The 22272-nt window shown below is 55.0% G+C and overlaps 1 protein-coding gene across 1 annotated transcript in view; it reads right to left on the reverse strand.

Annotated features, from left to right (window-relative positions):
• fam20a (FAM20A golgi associated secretory pathway pseudokinase) overlaps nucleotides 1–22272 on the reverse strand; it is a 90451-nt gene that overhangs the window by 40594 nt on the left and 27585 nt on the right. Inside the window, exon 2 of the mRNA XM_038777944.1 lies at nucleotides 107–282. Coding sequence (XP_038633872.1) covers nucleotides 107–282 — 176 coding nt within the window. The remainder of the gene's footprint in view (nucleotides 1–106; nucleotides 283–22272) is intronic.

A 22272-nucleotide genomic window follows, 5' to 3' on the forward strand; every position in this document is an offset into this window, starting at 1 on the left:
AGCGTGCACCCAACGTGCGGAGGCCATCGCTTGAGTTTGTACCGGTACGACACAATTGTTTTCCAGGATGCCTTTGTCTATCTGTAAGAGAACTTTAATTCCTTACCCACTTCACTGACGTCAAGAACAGCCAAATCTTCAAGCAGACGATCGAGAAAAGGATCCGATCGAGGGTACAGTGCATAGCGATCAATGGCCAAGTGAAACTTCAACCAGTTAGAAGCCAGGTAAACCTTGGAGCTGTAGCGACCACCTGTTAACTCCCCCGCCCGTGCTCTTTTCCTTTGTGTGGAACACAAAAAAGAAAACAGGTTAAAATTTGTGAATCGCTCGGTGACACAACTCTCAGGATAAGGGTCTAACAGCTGCATTAAAATGAAAAGCAAGGGCTTGCTTCGCTTATTTTTTTTTGTTTTCCTTATTTGAAGCACTGCTTTCACTTGGCCAAGTAAACAAAATTGCGGGCAAGATCAGGAATTGTGAACAGAAAACTAAGGGGATCAAAATGTAATTAAAAGGACCAGCAATCCCAAAGTGTCGCAGTCGAGCTGAAAAGTATTAATATCGGTAGAATGGTATTTTCTTTAAGGTGAAATTCTGACTAAATATCAGTCAGGAAAATGAAAAACAAAATATAATCCCTCACAGGAAGCTTTTGAAGGAAGAGTAAATAAAATATTTAATATCACACTGAGAAATTCCTCTGGCCCAGGTTTCCCACAGGTGCGGGGGCAACAACATAAACAGTGTTTTCTCCTGAGACTTGTACAGCCTTCCACTGTTCACTTCTGTCAGTGCTAGGATGATACCTTCAAATCTTCCCACTCGTTAAACTCACTAATACTGGTCTGATCTGGAGCAAAATCATCCTTTTGCACCTTTGGAATACTGGATATGATAATAATAATAACCGCTTATTGTCACAGGTAGGCTTCAATGAAGTTACTGTGAAAAGCCCCTAGTTGCCACATTCCGGCGCCTGTTCAGTTACTACGTAATTACCTTGAGCGAGAACTTAACAGAAATTTATGCTAACATTCAGTCATCCATTTTTCAAGGTGTACAAATCCTTGAATTAAATTAAGTTTAAAACAAGATCCTGAATCAACGTTTACATAATTTTTCTATCTGCCAAAATCATCAAATAGCACAAAATATGAGATTTAATTTTCCGGTCCTTGGTAGTGAAATGGTTGCTGTGGAATGCACAAAGTGAGAGCTTGCAGCCTTTCCACTAGGCCCAGCTCGCAGGATCAGTCGCCATTGGCCTTACTGCGCACGTACATGATGTTCCCGAATTGGGCTTTTCAGCAGGACTCTGTTCTCAGTGTGGAGAGAGAAGATAATAATGTATAGCTGCGCTCTAAAAGGCTTTATTCAGAATATAGGGAGTTTCAACCTCAACAGCCTTCGATTCTTATAAAAAGGCTGATCTCTGGGCACCATAGTTTGTTGGCAAGAACGGAGAGACCAAGCAGCATGTAGGATGTGAGCGTAAGTGTGAGACGTTCACTATCGACACCTGTGGAATTGTCCACACGATTTGGTGTGCTGATTTGGTGTGTGCTATCTCCACTACAGAGTTGCCGGTGACAGAGAACCTAAGCCTAGACAAAAGTACCTTCCATTGATGCTTGACCTATGGTTATAAGGGCTTCGACCCGAATGGACAACAATCTCTGCCTGTTTTCAATGTGTTGCTATTTAGGACGTCAGTGCCCTAACTGCTGAGAGCTCTGCTCCTGGATCAGTGGAGAATGCCCACCAGCAGGAGTATAGATGCATTGGACACCAATCTGGGCATTGCATCTGGACATTAAACTTATCCAGCCCCTGTAGCCCTGCAAATGATAAACGATATGCCGAAAAATAGCGCAAATCAGTTAGCCACCTTAATAGTTGTATCAGGCACAGGGCTGGCTCATGACTTAGCCATATTCATAGCTGGCATTTCATTCCAACCGCCTCTCACTGACACTCAGAAAACAGTCATATTATTGTCAATGGGAGCAAGGAGTGCAAGATTACCAATGCGCACCAAAGACAAGTATTGCCGAGGACATGCATAAGGCTGAAGATTGTAACTGAGCTCTGGCGGTCATCACTGCTTTCTCCTTCAGCTATTTGCCGGACAGGAAACTGTCCGAGGACAGTATGACTGATCACTGACCATCTGCATTAATGGGATGGAAAGATGGACATAGAAATGAATGGTGTGACTTTAGAACCCCCAAGGATGAAGGAATTGCTGGGTGGCACAGCAGCGGGTATGGATAGTATACTTTTGTGTCACTCGGCGTCCTTCGCAGCCCTGCTCTTGCTCATAGTCTCAGACAGGTTTGACTACCAGATGAGCACTGAATGGCTCGCATTGTGCTGCGTACTCACAATGACATTATTGGAAAATGAGCTGTTTCCACCACAAGAGAGCCAAATTACAGTCAAGGAACAAAAGCCAGTTCTGATGCACAAGTCAAAAACACCATCCATTGTTCGCAGTTACGCTGATTTAGACAGTATTCAGGGCTGTTTGGGCATTTTAAGTGCACAGAGCTCACACATTGTACAGCCATGGATGGATGTCGAGAGCAATTTTGAAATGTGCACCTTTGATTTTATTGCTGCTTTGTTTAAAAAAGTGTCTCAATGCTGAGTGTAATTTCAAGGTATAGATCCCAATTACTAATAAATGCATACGTGAACATTATTGTCAAGTTACTACAAGCTCAATTACCTTACTGTCAATTAAGCACAGTACTTAAATGCAAGTGAGAACAAGGATTGCACATCATTTCTGAAAAGCTCTAATACGATTCATTATCAACACCACAAACGAAACATTTTGCAGTATGTTTGAACAATATTTCTATATCATAAAATATGCATGTTTAGACAGCTAAAAATGTTCTTTCAGCATCAGATTTATTATTACATATGAAAGGAAAAGTTTTAACTCCTTACATTTCACAGATCTAACAGTGAGCAGTATATGTTGAGTACTAAGGTGTAAGGAGTGTGTCCTTAATAATCTCAGTGATAGTTGCCAGAAATTCCATAGAACTATAGAAAACCCCTGCTGAATTCAGGCTCTCTGGGCTGTCTATATGTTTTAAGATTTCAGCCATTTCAACTATTATTACACAGAGATAGTTTGCATTTATATGGCACATTGAATGATCTCAGGATATTCCATAGCATTTCAGTCAACGGAACACCTTTGAAGTGTAGTCACTGTTGAAATTTAGGAAATGCGACAGTCAATTTGCATATGTAAACATCCCACAAACAGCGATGTGATAATGACCTGATTTTCTGTTATCTCTAAGTGTCAGTTGAGGCATTAGTCAACAGAATCTGGACACTGGGAGAAGCGTCCTGTTTTCATTTAAAATAATGACACATCCTCCGAGTGGGAAAACAGGGGGCGGGATTCTCAGATGGCGAGTCAGAGTGTTTGCGCTGTCGTGAACGCTGTTGTGTTTCACGACGGCGCTAACGGGCCGTCGGCAGCATCGATTCAGATCCCGAAAAGGGGCCAGCAGCGGGGCCGCGAGAAACGCAGTGGGCGAGGCGCTAGACCGGCGCCGTCATCGTGCGACACCCGGATGACGCAGCGCTGTGCCATTTTATGTGCGCGATCCGCACACAGGCCCCGACACAGAGGGATGGCTGCGCTCCGCCCTGCCGCTCCCAGGTTCCAGGACAATGACCTGGAGACACTGCTGGATGCAGTGGAAGAGCGGAGGGCGATCCTGTGCCCAAGACGTGGCCACCGGCACCTGGCCAGCACAGTCAGGCGCAGCTGGCATGATGTGGACATCGCTGTTAGCGCTGTGGGGCACACCCATGCTCGGGACGGCAGTGCCGCAAGAAGCTCCACAACCCCACGAGGGCAGCCAGGGTAAATACCCCGAGAGTTCACCCGGGCCACATACTATCCCCCCCCCCCCCCCCACCACGTGCCGCACGCCCACCCCTTGCCCATGCAGGAGAGGGGGCACCACGTACCACATGATCCACATGGGCACCACACCCCCCCATGCGAGCTGCCGTGACGTGGTGCCCAGTGCCCCCCCCCCCCAGTCGTAATGTTGCCAACATCTGCGCGTCTTGCTGCTGACCGCCTAACTCTGATGCCCCCCCCCCCCCCCCCCCCCCCCCCGGGCAGGATAAGACAGCCCACAACCATCGTGAATCTGCAAGAACCAGAGGGGGAATCACCTGTGCTACACCCCCTCACCGTCCATGAGCTGAGGGCTCTGAACCTCGCTGGGGGAGCCGCCACCCAGGAGGTAGAGCCATGCCAGATCGGAGGCACAGTACCAAGTGAGACTCCCCTGCTAGGCTGCACTCCCTCAGCCCCTCACCTTCCTCTTCACACTGCCCCCTCCACCCCCTCCACCCCTCACACTGCACCTCCTCACACTGCCCCTCCACCCCCTGACCCCCCCACACACTCCACCCCGTCACACTGCCCCTCCACCCCCTAACCCCCCTCACACTGCCCCTCCACCCCCTAACACCCCTCACACTGCCCCTCCACCCCTCACACTCCACCTCCTCACACTGCCCCTCCACCCCCTAACCCCCCTCACACTGCCCCTCCACCCCCTCACACTGCACCTCCTCACACTGCCCCTCCACCCCCTGACCCCCCCACACACTCCACCCCGTCACACTGCCCCTCCACCCCCTAACCCCCCTCACACTGCTCCTCCACCCCCTAACCCCCCTCACACTGCCCCTCCACCCCCTCACACTCCACCTCCTCACACTGCCCCTCCACCCCCTAACCCCCCTCACACTGCCCCTCCACCCCCTAACCCCCCTCACACTGCCCCTCCACCCCCTAACCCCCCTCACACTGCACCTCCTCACACTGCCCCTCCATCCCCTAACCCCCCTCACACTGCACCTCCTCACACTGCCCCTCCCCCCCTAACCCCCCTCACACTGCCCCTCTACCCCCTAACCCCCCTCACACTGCCCCTCCACCTCCTAACCCCCTCACACTGCCCCTCCACCCCCTAACCCCACCTCATACTGCCCCTCCACCACCTAACTCCCCTCATACTGCACCTCCTCACACTGACCCTCCACCCCCTAACCCCCCTCACACTGCCCCTCCATCCCCTAACCCCCCTCACACTGCGCCTCCTCACACTGGCCCCTCAACCCCTAACCCCCCTCACACTGCACCTCCACCCCCTAACCCCCCCTCATACTGCCCCTCCATCCCCTAACTCCCCTCATACTGCACCCCCTCACACTGACCCTCCACCCCTAACCCCCCTCACACTGCCCCTCCACCCCCTAACCCCCCTCACACTGCCCCTCCATCCCCTAACCCCCCTCACACTGCCCCTCCACCCCCTAACCCCCCTCACACTGCACCTCCTCACACTGCCCCTCCATCCCCTAACCCCCCTCACACTGCCCCTCCACCCCCTAACCCCCCCTCATACTGCACCTCCTCACACTGCCCCTCCACCCCCTAACCCTCCTCACACTGCCCCCTCCACCCCCTAACCCCCCTCACACTTCCTCTCCACCCCCTAACCCCCCTCACACTGCACCTCCTCACACTGCCCCTCCACCCCCTAACTCCCCTCACACTGCACCTCCTCACACTGCCCCTCCATCCCCTAACCCCCCTCACACTGCACCTCCTCACACTGCCCCTCCACCCCCTAACCCCCCTCACACTGCCCCTCCACTCCCTAACCCCCCCTCATACTGCACCTCCTCACACTGCCCCTCCACCCCCTAACCCCCCTCACACTGCACCTCCTCACACTGCCCCTCCATCCCCTAACCCCCCTCACACTGCCCCTCCACTCCCTAACCCCCCTCATACTGCACCTCCTCACACTGCCCCTCCACCCCCTAACCCTCCTCACACTGCCCCTCCACCCCCTAACCCCCCTCACACTGCCCCTCCACCCCCTAACCCCCTCACACTGCACCTCCTCACACTGCCCCTCCACCCCCTAACCCCACTCACACTGCCCCTCCACCCCCTAACCCCCCTCACACTGCACCTCCTCACACTGCCCCTCCACCCCCTAACTCCACTCACACTGCACCTCCTCACACTGCCCCTCCATCCCCTAACCCCCGTCACACTCCCCTCCACCCCCTAACCCCCCTCACACTGCTCCTCCACCCCCTAACCCCCCTCACACTGCCCCTCCACCCCCTCACACTCCACCTCCTCACACTGCCCCTCCACCCCCTAACCCCCCTCACACTGCCCCTCCACCCCCTAACCCCCCTCACACTGCCCCTCCACCCCCTAACCCCCCTCACACTGCACCTCCTCACACTGCCCCTCCATCCCCTAACCCCCCTCACACTGCACCTCCTCACACTGCCCCTCCCCCCCTAACCCCCCTCACACTGCCCCTCTACCCCCTAACCCCCCTCACACTGCCCCTCCACCTCCTAACCCCCTCACACTGCCCCTCCACCCCCTAACCCCACCTCATACTGCCCCTCCACCACCTAACGCCCCTCATACTGCACCTCCTCACACTGACCCTCCACCCCCTAACCCCCCTCACACTGCCCCTCCATCCCCTAACCCCCCTCACACTGCGCCTCCTCACACTGGCCCCTCAACCCCTAACCCCCCTCACACTGCACCTCCACCCCCTAACCCCCCCTCATACTGCCCCTCCATCCCCTAACTCCCCTCATACTGCACCCCCTCACACTGACCCTCCACCCCTAACCCCCCTCACACTGCCCCTCCACCCCCTAACCCGCCTCACACTGCCCCTCCATCCCCTAACCCCCCTCACACTGCCCCTCCACCCCCTCACACTCCACCTCCTCACACTGCCCCTCCACCCCCTAACCCCCCTCACACTGCCCCTCCACCCCCTCACACTGCACCTCCTCACACTGCCCCTCCACCCCCTGACCCCCCCACACACTCCACCCCGTCACACTGCCCCTCCACCCCCTAACCCCCCTCACACTGCTCCTCCACCCCCTAACCCCCCTCACACTGCACCTCCTCACACTGCCCCTCCATCCCCTAACCCCCCTCACACTGCCCCTCCACTCCCTAACCCCCCCTCATACTGCACCTCCTCACACTGCCCCTCCACCCCCTAACCCTCCTCACACTGCCCCCTCCACCCCCTAACCCCCCTCACACTTCCTCTCCACCCCCTAACCCCCCTCACACTGCACCTCCTCACACTGCCCCTCCACCCCCTAACTCCCCTCACACTGCACCTCCTCACACTGCCCCTCCATCCCCTAACCCCCCTCACACTGCACCTCCTCACACTGCCCCTCTACCCCCTAACCCCCCTCACACTGCCCCTCCACTCCCTAACCCCCCCTCATACTGCACCTCCTCACACTGCCCCTCCACCCCCTAACCCCCCTCACACTGCACCTCCTCACACTGCCCCTCCATCCCCTAACCCCCCTCACACTGCCCCTCCACCCCCTAACCCCCCTCATACTGCACCTCCTCACACTGCCCCTCCACCCCCTAACCCTCCTCACACTGCCCCCTCCACCCCCTAACCCCCCTCACACTGCCCCTCCACCCCCTAACCCCCTCACACTGCACCTCCTCACACTGCCCCTCCACCCCCTAACCCCACTCACACTGCCCTCCACCCCCTAACCCCCCTCACACTGCACCTCCTCACACTGCCCCTCCACCCCCTAACTCCACTCACACTGCACCTCCTCACACTGCCCCTCCATCCCCTAACCCCCGTCACACTGCCCCTCCACCCCCTAACCCCCCTCACACTGCTCCTCCACCCCCTAACCCCCCTCACACTGCCCCTCCACCCCCTCACACTCCACCTCCTCACACTGCCCCTCCACCCCCTAACCCCCCTCACACTGCCCCTCCACCCCCTAACCCCCCTCACACTGCCCCTCCACCCCCTAACCCCCCTCACACTGCACCTCCTCACACTGCTCCTCCATCCCCTAACCCCCCTCACACTGCACCTCCTCACACTGCCCCTCCCCCCTAACCCCCTCACACTGCCCCTCTACCCCCTAACCCCCCTCACACTGCCCCTCCACCTCCTAACCCCCTCACACTGCCCCTCCACCCCCTAACCCCACCTCATACTGCCCCTCCACCACCTAACTCCCCTCATACTGCACCTCCTCACACTGACCCTCCACCCCCTAACCCCCCTCACACTGCCCCTCCATCCCCTAACCCCCCTCACACTGCGCCTCCTCACACTGGCCCCTCAACCCCTAACCCCCCTCACACTGCACCTCCACCCCCTAACCCCCCCTCATACTGCCCCTCCATCCCCTAACTCCCCTCATACTGCACCCCCTCACACTGACCCTCCACCCCTAACCCCCTCACACTGCCCCTCCACCCCCTAACCCGCCTCACACTGCCCCTCCATCCCCTAACCCCCCTCACACTGCCCCTCCACCCCCTAACCCCCCTCACACTGCACCTCCTCACACTGCCCCTCCATCCCCTAACCCCCCTCACACTGCCCCTCCACTCCCTAACCCCCCCTCATACTGCACCTCCTCACACTGCCCCTCCACCCCCTAACCCTCCTCACACTGCCCCCTCCACCCCCTAACCCCCCTCACACTTCCTCTCCACCCCCTAACCCCCCTCACACTGCACCTCCTCACACTGCCCCTCCACCCCCTAACTCCCCTCACACTGCACCTCCTCACACTGCCCCTCCATCCCCTAACCCCCCTCACACTGCACCTCCTCACACTGCCCCTCCACCCCCTAACCCCCCTCACACTGCCCCTCCACTCCCTAACCCCCCCTCATACTGCACCTCCTCACACTGCCCCTCCACCCCCTAACCCCCCTCACACTGCACCTCCTCACACTGCCCCTCCATCCCCTAACCCCCCTCACACTGCCCCTCCACTCCCTAACCCCCCTCATACTGCACCTCCTCACACTGCCCCTCCACCCCCTAACCCTCCTCACACTGCCCCTCCACCCCCTAACCCCCCTCACACTGCCCCTCCACCCCCTAACCCCCTCACACTGCACCTCCTCACACTGCCCCTCCACCCCTAACCCCACTCACACTGCCCCTCCACCCCCTAACCCCCTCACACTGCACCTCCTCACACTGCCCCTCCACCCCCTAACTCCACTCACACTGCACCTCCTCACACTGCCCCTCCATCCCCTAACCCCCCTCACACTGCCCCTCCACCCCCTAACCCCCTCACACTGCCCCTCCACCCCCTAACCCCACTCATACTGCCCCTCCACCCCCTAACCCCCTCACACTGCACCTCCTCACACTGCCCCTCCACCGCCTAACCCCACTCACACTGCCCCTCCACCCCCTAACCCCCCTCACACTGCACCTCCTCACACTGCCCCTCCACCCCCTAACTCCACTCACACTGCACCTCCTCACACTGCCCCTCCATCCCCTAACCCCCCTCACACTGCCCCTCCACCCCCTAACCCCCTCACACTGCCCCTCCACCCCCTAACCCCACTCACACTGCCCCTCCACCCCCTAACCCCACCTCATACTGCCCCTCCACCACCTAACTCCCCTCATACTGCACCTCCTCACACTGACCCTCCACCCCCTAACCCCCCTCACACTGCCCCTCCATCCCCTAACCCCCCTCACACTGCGCCTCCTCACACTGGCCCCTCAACCCCTAACCCCCCTCACACTGCACCTCCACCCCCTAACCCCCCCTCATACTGCCCCTCCATCCCCTAACTCCCCTCATACTGCACCCCCTCACACTGACCCTCCACCCCTAACCCCCCTCACACTGCCCCTCCACCCCCTAACCCCCCTCACACTGCCCCTCCATCCCCTAACCCCCCTCACACTGCCCCTCCACCCCCTAACCCCCCTCACACTGCACCTCCTCACACTGCCCCTCCATCCCCTAACCCCCCTCACACTGCCCCTCCACTCCCTAACCCCCCCTCATACTGCACCTCCTCACACTGCCCCTCCATCCCCTAACCCTCCTCACACTGCCCCCTCCACCCCCTAACCCCCCTCACACTGCCTCTCCACCCCCTAACCCCCCTCACACTGCACCTCCTCACACTGCCCCTCCATCCCCTAACCCCCCTCACACTGCCCCTCCACCCCCTAACCCCCCTCACACTGCACCTCCTCACACTGCCCCTCCACCCCCTAACTCCCCTCACACTGCACCTCCTCACACTGCCCCTCCATCCCCTAACCCCCCTCACACTGCACCTCCTCACACTGCCCCTCTACCCCCTAACCCCCTCACACTGCCCCTCCACTCCCTAACCCCCCCTCATACTGCACCTCCTCACACTGCCCCTCCACCCCCTAACCCCCCTCACACTGCCCCTCCACCCCCTAACCCCCCTCACACTGCACCTCCTCACACTGCCCCTCCATCCCCTAACCCCCCTCACACTGCCCCTCCACTCCCTAACCCCCCCTCATACTGCACCTCCTCACACTGCCCCTCCACCCCCTAACCCTCCTCACACTGCCCCTCCACCCCCTAACCCCCCTCACACTGCCCCTCCACCCCCTAACCCCCTCACACTGCACCTCCTCACACTGCCCCTCCACCCCCTAACCCCACTCACACTGCCCCTCCACCCCCTAACCCCCCTCACACTGCACCTCCTCACACTGCCCCTCTACCCCCTAACCCCCCTCACACTGCCCCTCCACTCCCTAACCCCCCTCATACTGCACCTCCTCACACTGCCCCTCCACCCCCTAACCCCCCCTCACACTGCCCCTCCACCCCCTAACCCCCCTCACACTGCACCTCCTCACACTGCCCCTCCATCCCCTAACCCCCCTCACACTGCCCCTCCACTCCCTAACCCCCCCTCATACTGCACCTCCTCACACTGCCCCTCCACCCCCTAACTCTCCTCACACTGCCCCTCCACCCCCTAACCCCCCTCACACTGCCCCTCCACCCCCTAACCCCCTCACACTGCACCTCCTCACACTGCCCCTCCACCCCCTAACTCCACTCACACTGCACCTCCTCACACTGCCCCTCCATCCCCTAACCCCCCTCACACTGCACCTCCTCACACATCTCCTCTACACCCTAACCCCCCTCACACTGTCCCTCCACCCCAACCCCCCTCACACACTCCACCCGCTCACACTGACCCCTCCATCCCCTAACCCCCCCTTCACACTGTCCCCTCCACCCACTAACTCCCCCTCACACTCCACCCCGTCACACTGCCCTTCCACCCCCTCACACCCGACTCCGCGTGTCTAACGATACATGCTTTATTGTGTATTCCAGGGCCAGCTGCCGATCATCTCTGAACGTCTCAGACAAGCCACCGCCGTCCAGGTCCACATCCATCTGCCCACAGGGACGCATGCCAGGAAGGGGAAGGAAGACAGACAGGCGGGCCCTCTTCCGAAGCCGGGCCACAGGAGACGGATGCATAGATGACCAACACAAACGACACTGACGAACACATGACAGTCAGGACACTGACGGCCATGAGACGGATGAAGAGAGGACGGAGATCCAGGACTGGCAGCGCCAGGTGTTGGTGGTGCCACAGCGCTTGTCTCCACTCGCACCACCTTCCCATAGTGAGGCCCAGGGGCTACCGGGATCCCCGAGAGAGGAGAAGGTTCTAGGGCCCGTCATGGTGACTCCTGCAAGGGAGGTCCTGGAACACTCGGACTCCCCCCATCCCATCCCTGGTGCATCTGATGGGCAGCGGGCAAAACAGGGTGGCACCATGCCATCCAGCACGCCCGCCGAGCAGCCTGGCCCATCCAAGCCGGGCCACCCCAGGAAACGCGTGCCGAAGGGGAGCCAGGTCGCAGGTCAGGAGTCTCAGCAGTCCGCCTGGGCACAGCTTAGTTATAGGGGCTAGGGCACTTGTATGTGAATGTCACGATTAATGTCACTGTTACACCAAACCCCGATGCCTCTGCGCTACGTCCGGCGCCTGAGGGGTCGTGAAGGGGACCGAGTGGCACTGGGGTCGAAGGTCGGTAAAGCGGTGAGGGTGGGTGTGTGTTCCCCCCCTCCCCACAACCCCCGTCATCCTCGGAATACCGATGCCAGCTGCCCCACATGGCCATGTGATGGAGTGCTCGTGACGCATACAGGGACCACCCAGGTGGAGGGTGTAGCTGTGGCCATGAGTCAGACATTGTCCAAAAATCCGGAGCTCACAGCTCATCGCAGAGCGGGTTGTCATCATTCAACATGGCACTGATCACACCAGCTTACACAAGCAATTGTGTGAGACCATCCCGTTGTGCCGCAGGTGCAAGGTGCTGTGAAAGTGGCAGTGTGGGAGCGAGGGTTGTCGGATGGTGCGGGAAGTGAGGGGTGCTGGGTGGTGCGTTTGGGTGGAACGATGGTGCAAGTGCCTTGCTCAGTGATGCCCTCCCTCTAGTTGGTGAAACATGCGGTGATCAACGCCTCGCATGCTCGCTCGCCAAGCCGGTGGCGTCGTGCAGCCTCCCGGCTGATCCAGCCCCCATGTCGCGTCTGGGGACCCCCTCCCCATCCTCCTCCTCCTCCTCATGTAAAGAGCGTCGCCCTCGTTGGGCTCCCCCTGTGCCTCCTCCAGGATATCACCCCTCTGCTGGGCTATGTTGTGCAGGACGCAGCAGACAACAACAATGCGGCCGACCCGCTCTGGATGGTACTGGAGGGCCCCTCCAGAGGGCTCCAGGCACATGAAGCGCATCTTCAAAAGGCCAAAGCACCTCTCGACAACAACCCTGGTTGCTGCATGGGCCTCATTGTAGTGGGTCTCCGCATTGGTCTGTGGCCTCCGTATCGGCGTCATCAGCCACGGCCGCAACGGGTAACCCCTGTCGCCCAGCAACCAGCCCCTCAGCCGGGAGGACGTGTTCCTCGAACATGGCGGGGATGAAAGATTGTGCCACTATAAAGGCATCATGCACACTGCCAGGGTACTGGGCGCACACGTGCATGATCTTCATGCGTTGGTTGCAGACCACCTGAATGTTCATGGAGTAGGTCCCCTTTCTGTTCATGAACACATCCCTGTTCTCTGATGGTGGACGCATGGCGATGTGCACCGCATCAATCACCACCTGGACCATTGGTACCCTGGCCACGGAGGCGAATCCCGCTGCCTGGGCATCCTGGAGTGCGCGGGACTCTGGAAACTGGATGTACCGGTCGGCGATGGCATACAGGGCGTCGGTGACTGCTCGGATGCACCGGTGCACCGATGCCTGGGAGATACCGGATAGCTCTCCGCTTGGCACCTGGAACGACCCCATCGTGTAGAAGTTGAGAGCAACCATCACCTTAACGGCCACTGGGATAGCAGGTCCTTCCCCGTTCCACATGATGCCAGGTGTGCCATGAGGTGACATATATGTACGACGGCCTCCCTACTCATCCAGAGTCTCCTCCTGCATGCCCTGTCCGACAGGTCCTCGAAGGACATGTGGTGACGGTACACTCGAGACCTCATGGGGTGCCTCCGGCGCCTTAGCACCACCACCTCCTCCTCCTCCCCTGCGCCCCATCAAGATTGGTATCCTCATCCTGTGCATCCCCAACGATGTGGTGGTCATCGTCCACCTTTGCCTCCTCCTGCACATGTCGGGCTGGCGGGCGGGCCTGCAGCCTGAGCGGGTGGCACGGGACCCTCTGCAGCCGGTCCCTCTGCTGCAGCCGCCGCTGCCACAGCTACTCTGAGCCGCCTGCGCCGACGCTGCCAAAGGGCCACCTGCAGGGCAGCGGCTCCCGCCAGGGCGGCAAACATCGCTGGCTGATGCCCAAACATTACGATCTGCGGGGGGGGGGGGGGGGGGGGGGGGGGGGGTGGTGATACAACATGTTTAACGATTGCGCATTGACACCTCAACAGCCGGGTGCCATGGGAGATATATGTGCCCCGGTTGGCTGGTGTCGCTACAGACACGCAGGCAGCCTGACCCCTGCCCACAGTATCCGTCCACAACCCAGTTTTGCCCGTCCCTCCTCATTGCGCCACCGTGGGCCGGCCATGCCCTCACAGGGGCTGGCATGTGTGTTGCCTTGACCCTTCCCAGAGATGGTCTTCGTTATCTGGGTGTTGCGGCACCTGTGGGGGGGGGGGGGGGGGGGGCGCTGGGCGCACCCAAGGTCAAGGCGTGTGGCCACGTGGGATGGCGGCGCCAGTGGCCTTTGCCCATCAGCATGACCAAAACTTGCAGATGTGGCTTCGCCACCACCCTGCCATGACAGGCCAGCTGGCATGTCGCTCCCACGGAAAACCCTCCCCCCCCTCCCCGGGACATGGAGGCCCCCTGCCCCAACCCCCCCGAATATGACTGCACCCTTCCCCCTCCTAACTCCCTCCTCCTCCTCCCTCCTTCCTCCCTCCTCCTCCTCCCTCCTTCCTCCCCCTCCTCCTCCCTCCTCCTCTTCCCCCTCCTTTCCCCCCTCCTTCCCCCCTCCTCCTTCCCCCTCCTCCTTCCCCCCACGTCCTCCAGCCCCCTCCTCCTCATTCCCCCTCCTCCTCCCCTCCTCCTCCTCTTCCCTCCCTCCTCCCCCTTCCTCATTCCCCCCTCCTCCTCCTCCTCCCCCCTCCACCTACCCCCCCCTTCTCCCCCCTCTCCCCCCCCTCCCCGAGCATGCGGCACCCTTTCCCAAGACCCTCCCACCCACCAGCACCGGCCGTGGACGCCACAACATGCTGCCTCCGAAAACGCCGGCCGCTCACCCCTCACTCTGCATCGTCAGCCAGGACGACTGGCTGGCAAATCTATTTTGCAGCGATGAACCGCAACGGCGTGACCTGGGGTCACGCCATCGGGACTTCGGCCCATCCGGGCCACTGAATAGCGGGGGGCCCGGAGAATCGCAAGACTTAGCACCTCAGGCAATTCTGCACCGCCAACCTCGATAACGCCGTTCTCACTGGTTGGGAGAATGGCGGAATGGCGTTGGACCGGCGTCGCATGAAAATCCGGCGCGAACGGCGGTTCTCCCAAACGGTGCGGCATGGGAGAATCCCACCCCATGTGGCGGATTAATGTCTGACACAAAAGCATCGGTGCTAATGGCACGGTGCTCCCTCAATGCTGTATTGAAGTATCAGCCTAGATTTTTCTGCTCAAGTCCTTGCTCCCCAATCCCCCCACCTTCTGACTCAGGCAGAAATGCTCCCAATAAACTCACTTGACCGCTGGAACCTGTATAACAGTAATATTAATACCATACATATGAAATGTAATAATTTTGCACAAAAATAGAATCTTTCAAGCACATTTGTTTATCTGTCTTTTACTCAATTTTTACTCTTACTTTTATTAGTTCAATTCAGCATGTCAGTAATTTGGTATTACAGACCTTTTGAGTATTGCTGACAAAAGAGACAAGCTGTCGAAGCTCTTCATCTTGCACTCAATCAGGGTAATTTGGTTAGGTTCGCAGTGTGGCTGATTTACGTGTGCTAGAAGCTACATATTTCACACACAGGGACCTTTTCTTTGCCGACAATAGGAGCCTGTACACACATTGCACCTTTTTCACCCAAACAAAAATTTAAGGGACAGCCATTCCCTGGTTCATTCTTCAGCTCAATGCCTTAATCAATCAGAGTCAACCTGCTCGGTTTAAGTTTAAACAAAGCTTAGCAATTGACTGTCAGTTGTTAGTTACTGGGGCATTCTCCATGGCAACGCTTCTACCAGTAAGAGTTTATCTGCCAACCAATCATCGCTCTCTTCCAATGATGGCTATATGATGAGTTGCAGCCAGCCAATCTCTTTACTCAATGATACACAAGTTAAATTTAACTTCTACCATTTTTTACTGTTATAATTCACTTTGCCTTTGTGACATATATGATGCACAATCAATGGACACGAAACGTAGATAAAGTCCGAACGATAGGCTTTAATACGCAAGAAGTGACCCGGCAGCAGACATACAGAAGAATGGCTGACTGCTGGGGTACACGGGTTCTTATACCCTGCCTCATAGGCGGAGCTACCTTCCTCTCAGCCAATCGGCTGAGAGGCACATGACGTACCTGGGCCAATGGGCAGCGAGTCCTCTGCACCAATGGCAGCTCACACTCCCAGGTACCGTAATAACCCTAGTCATACTACCACAGTATACGTTTTGTAAAATATGTGGCTTTTGAAATGTTTTATTCATCTTATCTTCTGTCCATCCAAAGTTCTATTTGGTTGGTGGTCCAAAATGTGTTCCCAATCAACTTGTGACTATGTGAGAACAGGTTCCAAACTGTTTTCAGCCAAATGTGTGGCATAATCAGCAACATTGTCATGGGCATAACCAGGTTAATTATTGTGCTTTCGAGCAGCTAAACTATGATCTGGTATTTCCTGTTGATGAGATTACCTTGCCCGTACTGCCAATAGGCCCTACTCGGTCAGACTAGGCAAATTAAATTGAAACACAGAATGAGTTCCCCCAAATAGTAGAAAATAAGGATATAAATGAGTAATATTATACCAAATGTAAATAAACTAATGGTGTTTGTTTCTGAGTCTGGCTGTTAATAAAAATCTACCAAGTTGAGAATAATCTAAACTCATCAGAAAAGCTTGCTTCAAGAAGACAAAATTAAAATGTTTCGTAAATGATCGAAAGATAGGACAATATATGGTCTCCAAACAAAGCTGCCTATATTTTCATGCTATCAGCGGACTTCAGTCAATACCATGTGCAGCGACTCAGGGCGACTAACCTAAACTGGCAACAGGTAAATGTCATAATTTATAACAATATATCATGGTGCAGACACACACTGATGGACACACACCCGTACCAGCCTCCCCAGACAGGCGCCGGAATGTGGCGACTAGGGGCTTTTCACAGTAACTTCATTGAAGCCTACTCGTGACAATAAGCCATTTTCATTTCATTTTCACACAGGGACCAATAAACATGTACAAACACCGCAGCCAATCACCAGTTAGAATATACATACTATAAAGGCAGAGGGCACCATGGTTCCCGCTCATTCTGGGTGCTGCCTCTCAGTGTAACAAGAACTCATCCAGCCCAGCACAGACTCACACCACTTGCTGAGAGAATCAACTGGTTCGGACAAGGCTTAGGTCTCTAGGTTAAGTTAGCATCATTTAGACTCACAGTCATTGTGTGTTAGTTAGTTAGAAGTAGTTAATAAAATTGAGTTGAACCTTCATCAGTGTTGGAAGTGTCTGTTCATCCCTCAAGTCTACACTTGCCAACACTTCAGCAACAAGTAATATTCTGCCTCTTTCTCAAAAACCAATAGCCCAATGTCACCAAATATGTGGGCAGCTGTGGTAACGTGAGACCACAAAATAGGTAGTCGAATGCTTTGTTTAAAAGGAACTTCTTTATCTAAATAAATAACGAAGTTTAACAATAACAGTACTATAGCAGAGTAGTACTATAAGTAATAACTATGAAAACAGGAGCAGTAGTAAAACAAGTCTCCTCTTGCAGAATAACAAAGCCTGCAGAAGCTCAGAGTCCTCAACAGGCACCGGTGTAAGATTTGCAGAGAAGAAAGGCTTTAAAAGAAAATTAATTTAGAGTACCCAATTCATTCTTTCCAATTAAGGGGCAATTTAGCGTGGTCAATCCATCTACCCTCCACATCTTTGGGTTGTGGGGGCAAGACCCTCGCAAGCACGGGGAGAATGTTGCAAACTCCACACAGACAGTGACCCAGAGCCGGGATCGAACCTGGGACCTCGGCATCGTGAGGCTGCAGTGCTAACCAATGTGCCTCCATGCTGTTCAGGAGAAAGACTTATAAGAACATTCTGTACTTAAAATGACCACTCTGCAATGGTAGCGTTCTATTTCCCAGTTCTGAGAGAAGAGGAAATAGAATCCGCAGATACCTACTTTAGTCATTTCAATGTTACAATGTGCGTAATGTCACAGAACTCACAATATATGAGTTATTGTGAAATTAATAGCAATGTCTATTTCGGTAGCACCTGGCAGAAAACAAATTTACTTTTATATGGTGTGGTTCATAGTCACAAAGAGTCACAGTCACATGGAGCATTGAAGTCTAGCAGTCAACCAATGAAGTACTTTTGAAGAGTAGTTGCTGTTGTAATTTCGGAAATGTTGCAGCCAACCTGACTGAATAAACTCCCACAAAAGGCCTGATCATGATCAGAAAAGATCCTCTGTCATTTTTACTATTGTATTGATGATCATGTGCATCCCAAGGAGCAAATACCCATGTGGTGAAGAATGTATTGTTATTTTTATCTGAGAAAGATGGGATAGATGATGGAACGCTGGCTGGTCCCAAGGTAGCCAAAATGTCACCAATGATTTAAGATCACAGCTGAGTCCGGAGGATTGTACTGTAGATTTCTCCAAGCGAAGGTATCTTCACAAAGCAAAGACCTGAAAATGGAGCTGTTAGAAAGGAACTCAAACTTCAGCTGGTTTGAAATGAAATGAAAAAATGAAAATCGCTTATTGTCACGAGTAGGCTTCAAATGAAGTTACTGTGAAAAGCCCCTAGTCGCCACATTCCGGCGCCTGTTCGGGGAGGCTGTTACGGGAATCGAACCGTGCTGCTGGCCTGCTTTCAAAGCCAGCGATTTAGCCCTGTGCTAAACAGCCCTATTGGTTTGTCAGAAGATTGAATAATTGACCCACACATACCAGAGATGGCATGTGCCCAGATCAGGGGACAGCTCAGCAGATGTTGCAACAATTCAATTATTAATTTGCATGTCGGTACGAGATTGGAGGCACTTAGTGGAGCAAGTTCATTCAATAGCCGACCTGTTGACCACAATGGTCGGGAACCAGCTTCCCTGTTGCCCTCAGCTCAGGAATGGACCAACCCAAGATCCTTGTGCCCAGTCACTGGAGGAACAACCTCGAGAGATACTTCTGGATGGACCGCCTAACTGACTTCACTTTTCTTCCAATGTTTCCCGATTCCCATTGATTACATTCTGTTCATTTCAATTTGGCGGTGAAGCTTCTTCTATATTCTCTTCTATGTACAAAATGTCATTTATTTATTTCCATTTTGTACTTCACTGTCTGTGTTGCAACACTAAACCATTCACCAGCAGAGGGAGTTGCATTTAGGTTTCCAAGTAAATTAATTTGTATTTGAACTGGCGCAAGTTCTGGCCTGCAAGCAGTCCTCAGACGTACGACACAATTGGTTCCTGGAAACCGTGTTGGAAGTCAGAACCGATTTCCCCACAGGAACAATGTTAAAAATGAGGGTTTGGCTCCATCTCCGGGTCAAGGCAGCATTTCTACTGGAAAATTGCAACCTCAGACGCAATTTAACTTGCAAAACAAAAAGACCCGTTTTGGTCACGTGTCTGCAGCGCCGATAATGACCCTGCTATCAATGAGGACTCGGCGAGGAACACACTTGCCTCATTTCCAGGAAGAGATCTGGGCACTATTTTAAAATGCTGCTGCAATCTCTTGATCCGCCTCGGACACCCCACCCCGGCCTCTGGACCCCCATACTGCCCCAACTTACCTCTTAGGGTGTCCTCGAGCCCCCCCCCCCCCCCCCTCCATCACCTTGAGGGCACGGCATCCCATGGCCCGACCTCTGACACGGGTAACCTTAGCACTCAGCCTGTCATCCTGACAGTGTCCCTACCAGCCTGGCAGTGCCACCCAGGCACCCTTACAGTGCCATGTTGGCACTGCGAGTGTCCAGGTGGCAGTGCCAAGGTGCCATGTTGGAAATGAAGCTTCAAATGAAGTTAGTGTGAAAAGCCCCTAGTTGCCACATTCCGGCGCCTGTTCAGGTTGGCTGGTACAGGAATTGAACCATGCTGCTGGCCTGCATTGGTCTGCTTTAAAAGCCAGCTCTTTAGCCCTGTGCTAAACAATGCCAAGTTGCCCGAGTGCCAATGGAAGAACCAGGTATCACCCTGCCCTGAGCCTACCACCCGGGGGCCTCCGATCAACTGGGAGCCTTGCCAAAGTGCCGTTATACCTGGTCCTCGTTTGTGTGGGCCAGTGCTAAACAGTGTCATGGTGACGTCTCCTAGTTGAGGCCGTTAGCTCCCGAGCAGGCGTCTGGATAATCGGGAGCAGACGCATTTAAATGAGCCTAATGACTCACTTCAATATGTCAATCTGGATCTCGCTCAGCGAGGGCGAAATCCAGGTTGTGACATCTCGCGAGATCTAACATTTCGAGCATCACAAATATCGTGAGAGGCCTCTCATAAGATTAAACATCCACGTGACTTTGCTGGAGGAGGTGCTGACGATAGGGGGACTGGAGAAGCGGGTAGTGTCAGCGGATCACGGGGCTATTTTGGAAGAGGAGAAGGCACCCCAGGAAGGAACCAGCTGGCGAGTGTATACGCAGATATCTTCAACACCTCACTCCTCTGCTCTGAGGTCCCCACCGCCATGAAGAAGACCACCATAATACCTGTAGCCTGCCTCAACGACTACCAACCAGTGGCGCTGACGTCTGTTATCATGAAATGCTTAGAGCGGCTAGTCATGAGATCATGAGATGGATCACTGCCAGCCTCCCAGACAGTCTCGATCCATTGCAGTTCGCCTGTCAATGCAACCGGTCCACAGCAGATTCTATCTCTCCGGCTCTACAATCAACACTCGAACACCTATATAAGATTGCTGTTCATTGACTACAGCGCCCATTCAACACCATTATCCCGACAAGACTAATAACCAAACTCTACAATCTTGGACTTGACCCCTCCCTGTGCAGCTGGATTCTTGACTTCCCCACCAACAGACCGCAATCTGTCAGGACAGGCAACAGCACCTCCTCCACAATAGCCCTCAACACCGGGGCCCCGCAAGGATGTGTGCTCAGTCCTCTAGTGTATTCCCTGTACGCACATGAATGTGTGGCAAGATTTAACTCCAACTCAAACTGTAAGTTTGCGGATGACACGACTGTGGAGGGCCGTATCTCGAACAATGATGGATCAGACTACGGAGGGAGATAAATCACTTGGTTGCATGGTGTACCGAAAACAACCTCTTTCTAAATGTCGGAAAGACCAAGGAACTGATCATCGACTTCAGGAAGCACAGCATGACACACACTCCCGTCTTCATCAATGGCTCCGAAGTGGAGATGTTCGATAGCTTTAAGTTCCTGGGGGTCACCATCACCAACAGTCTGTCCTGGTCCACTCATGTTGATGCAACAGTCAAGAATGCCCAATAACGTCTCTACTTCCAATGGAAGTTAAAGAAATTTGGCATGTCTGCATCGACTCTCACAAACTTTGACAGATGTGCAGTAGAGAGCATCCTATCCGGCTGCATCACAGCCTGGTATGGCAACTGCGTAGTCCAAGATCGCAAAAAGCTGCAGAGTATGGTGAACTCAGCCCAATGCATCACACAAGCTTGCCACCCCCCCATTGATTCCGTATACATCTCCCGCTACCTCAGGAAGGCAGACAGCAATATCAGAGACCCCTCCCACCCAGGCATTACCTTCTTCCAGACCCTTCCATCAGGCAGAAGGTACAGAAGTCTGAGGACCCGCACATCCAGACACGGGAACAGCTTCTTCCCCACAGCTACAAGACTCCTCAACGACCTCCCCTCGAGCTGATCTGTTCCCTGTAAGAACGCTATTCACAATGCCCAATGCTGCTCTTGCTCATGTATTTGCTTTGTTTGGCCCCTTGTTCCGCACTGCAACCAATCACTGTTTGTCGATGTACCATTTGTCAATGTTCTCTATTAATTATTCTTTTTGTCCACTATGCGCGTACTGTGTACGTTCCTTCAGCTGCAAAAGAACACTTTTCACTGTACTTCGGTACATGTGACAATAAATCAAATCAATCAATCAAGGCAAAGTGGGATGAAGAATTGGGAGAGGGTTTGGGAGAGGGTATGGAGCAGAGGTTCTGGTGTGAGGTGCTCTGGAGGGTGAACGCCTCCACCTCGTGTGCGAGGTTGGGGCTGATGCAGCTGAAGGTGGTGTATAGAGCACACCTTACAAGAGCGAGGATGAGTCGGCTCTTAGAGGGGTTAGAAGATGCGTGTGAACGTTATGGGGCGGGCCCGCAAGCCACATTCAAATGTTTTGGTCCTGTCCAAAGCTGGAGGATTACTGGAAGGAGGTGTTTAGGGTAATCTCTAAAGTGGTGCCCGTGAAACTGGACCCGGGCCCTCGGGAGGCCATATTCGGGGTGTTGGACATGACATTGTTGGAAACGGGTGCGGAGGCAGATGTTGTAGCCTTTGCCTTATTGATCACCCGAAGGCGGATCCTGTTGGGATGGAGGTCAACCTCTC

The sequence above is a fragment of the Scyliorhinus canicula genome, chromosome 18, assembly GCF_902713615.1.
Source record: "Scyliorhinus canicula chromosome 18, sScyCan1.1, whole genome shotgun sequence".
In the NCBI taxonomy this organism is placed as follows: Eukaryota; Metazoa; Chordata; class Chondrichthyes; order Carcharhiniformes; family Scyliorhinidae; genus Scyliorhinus; species Scyliorhinus canicula.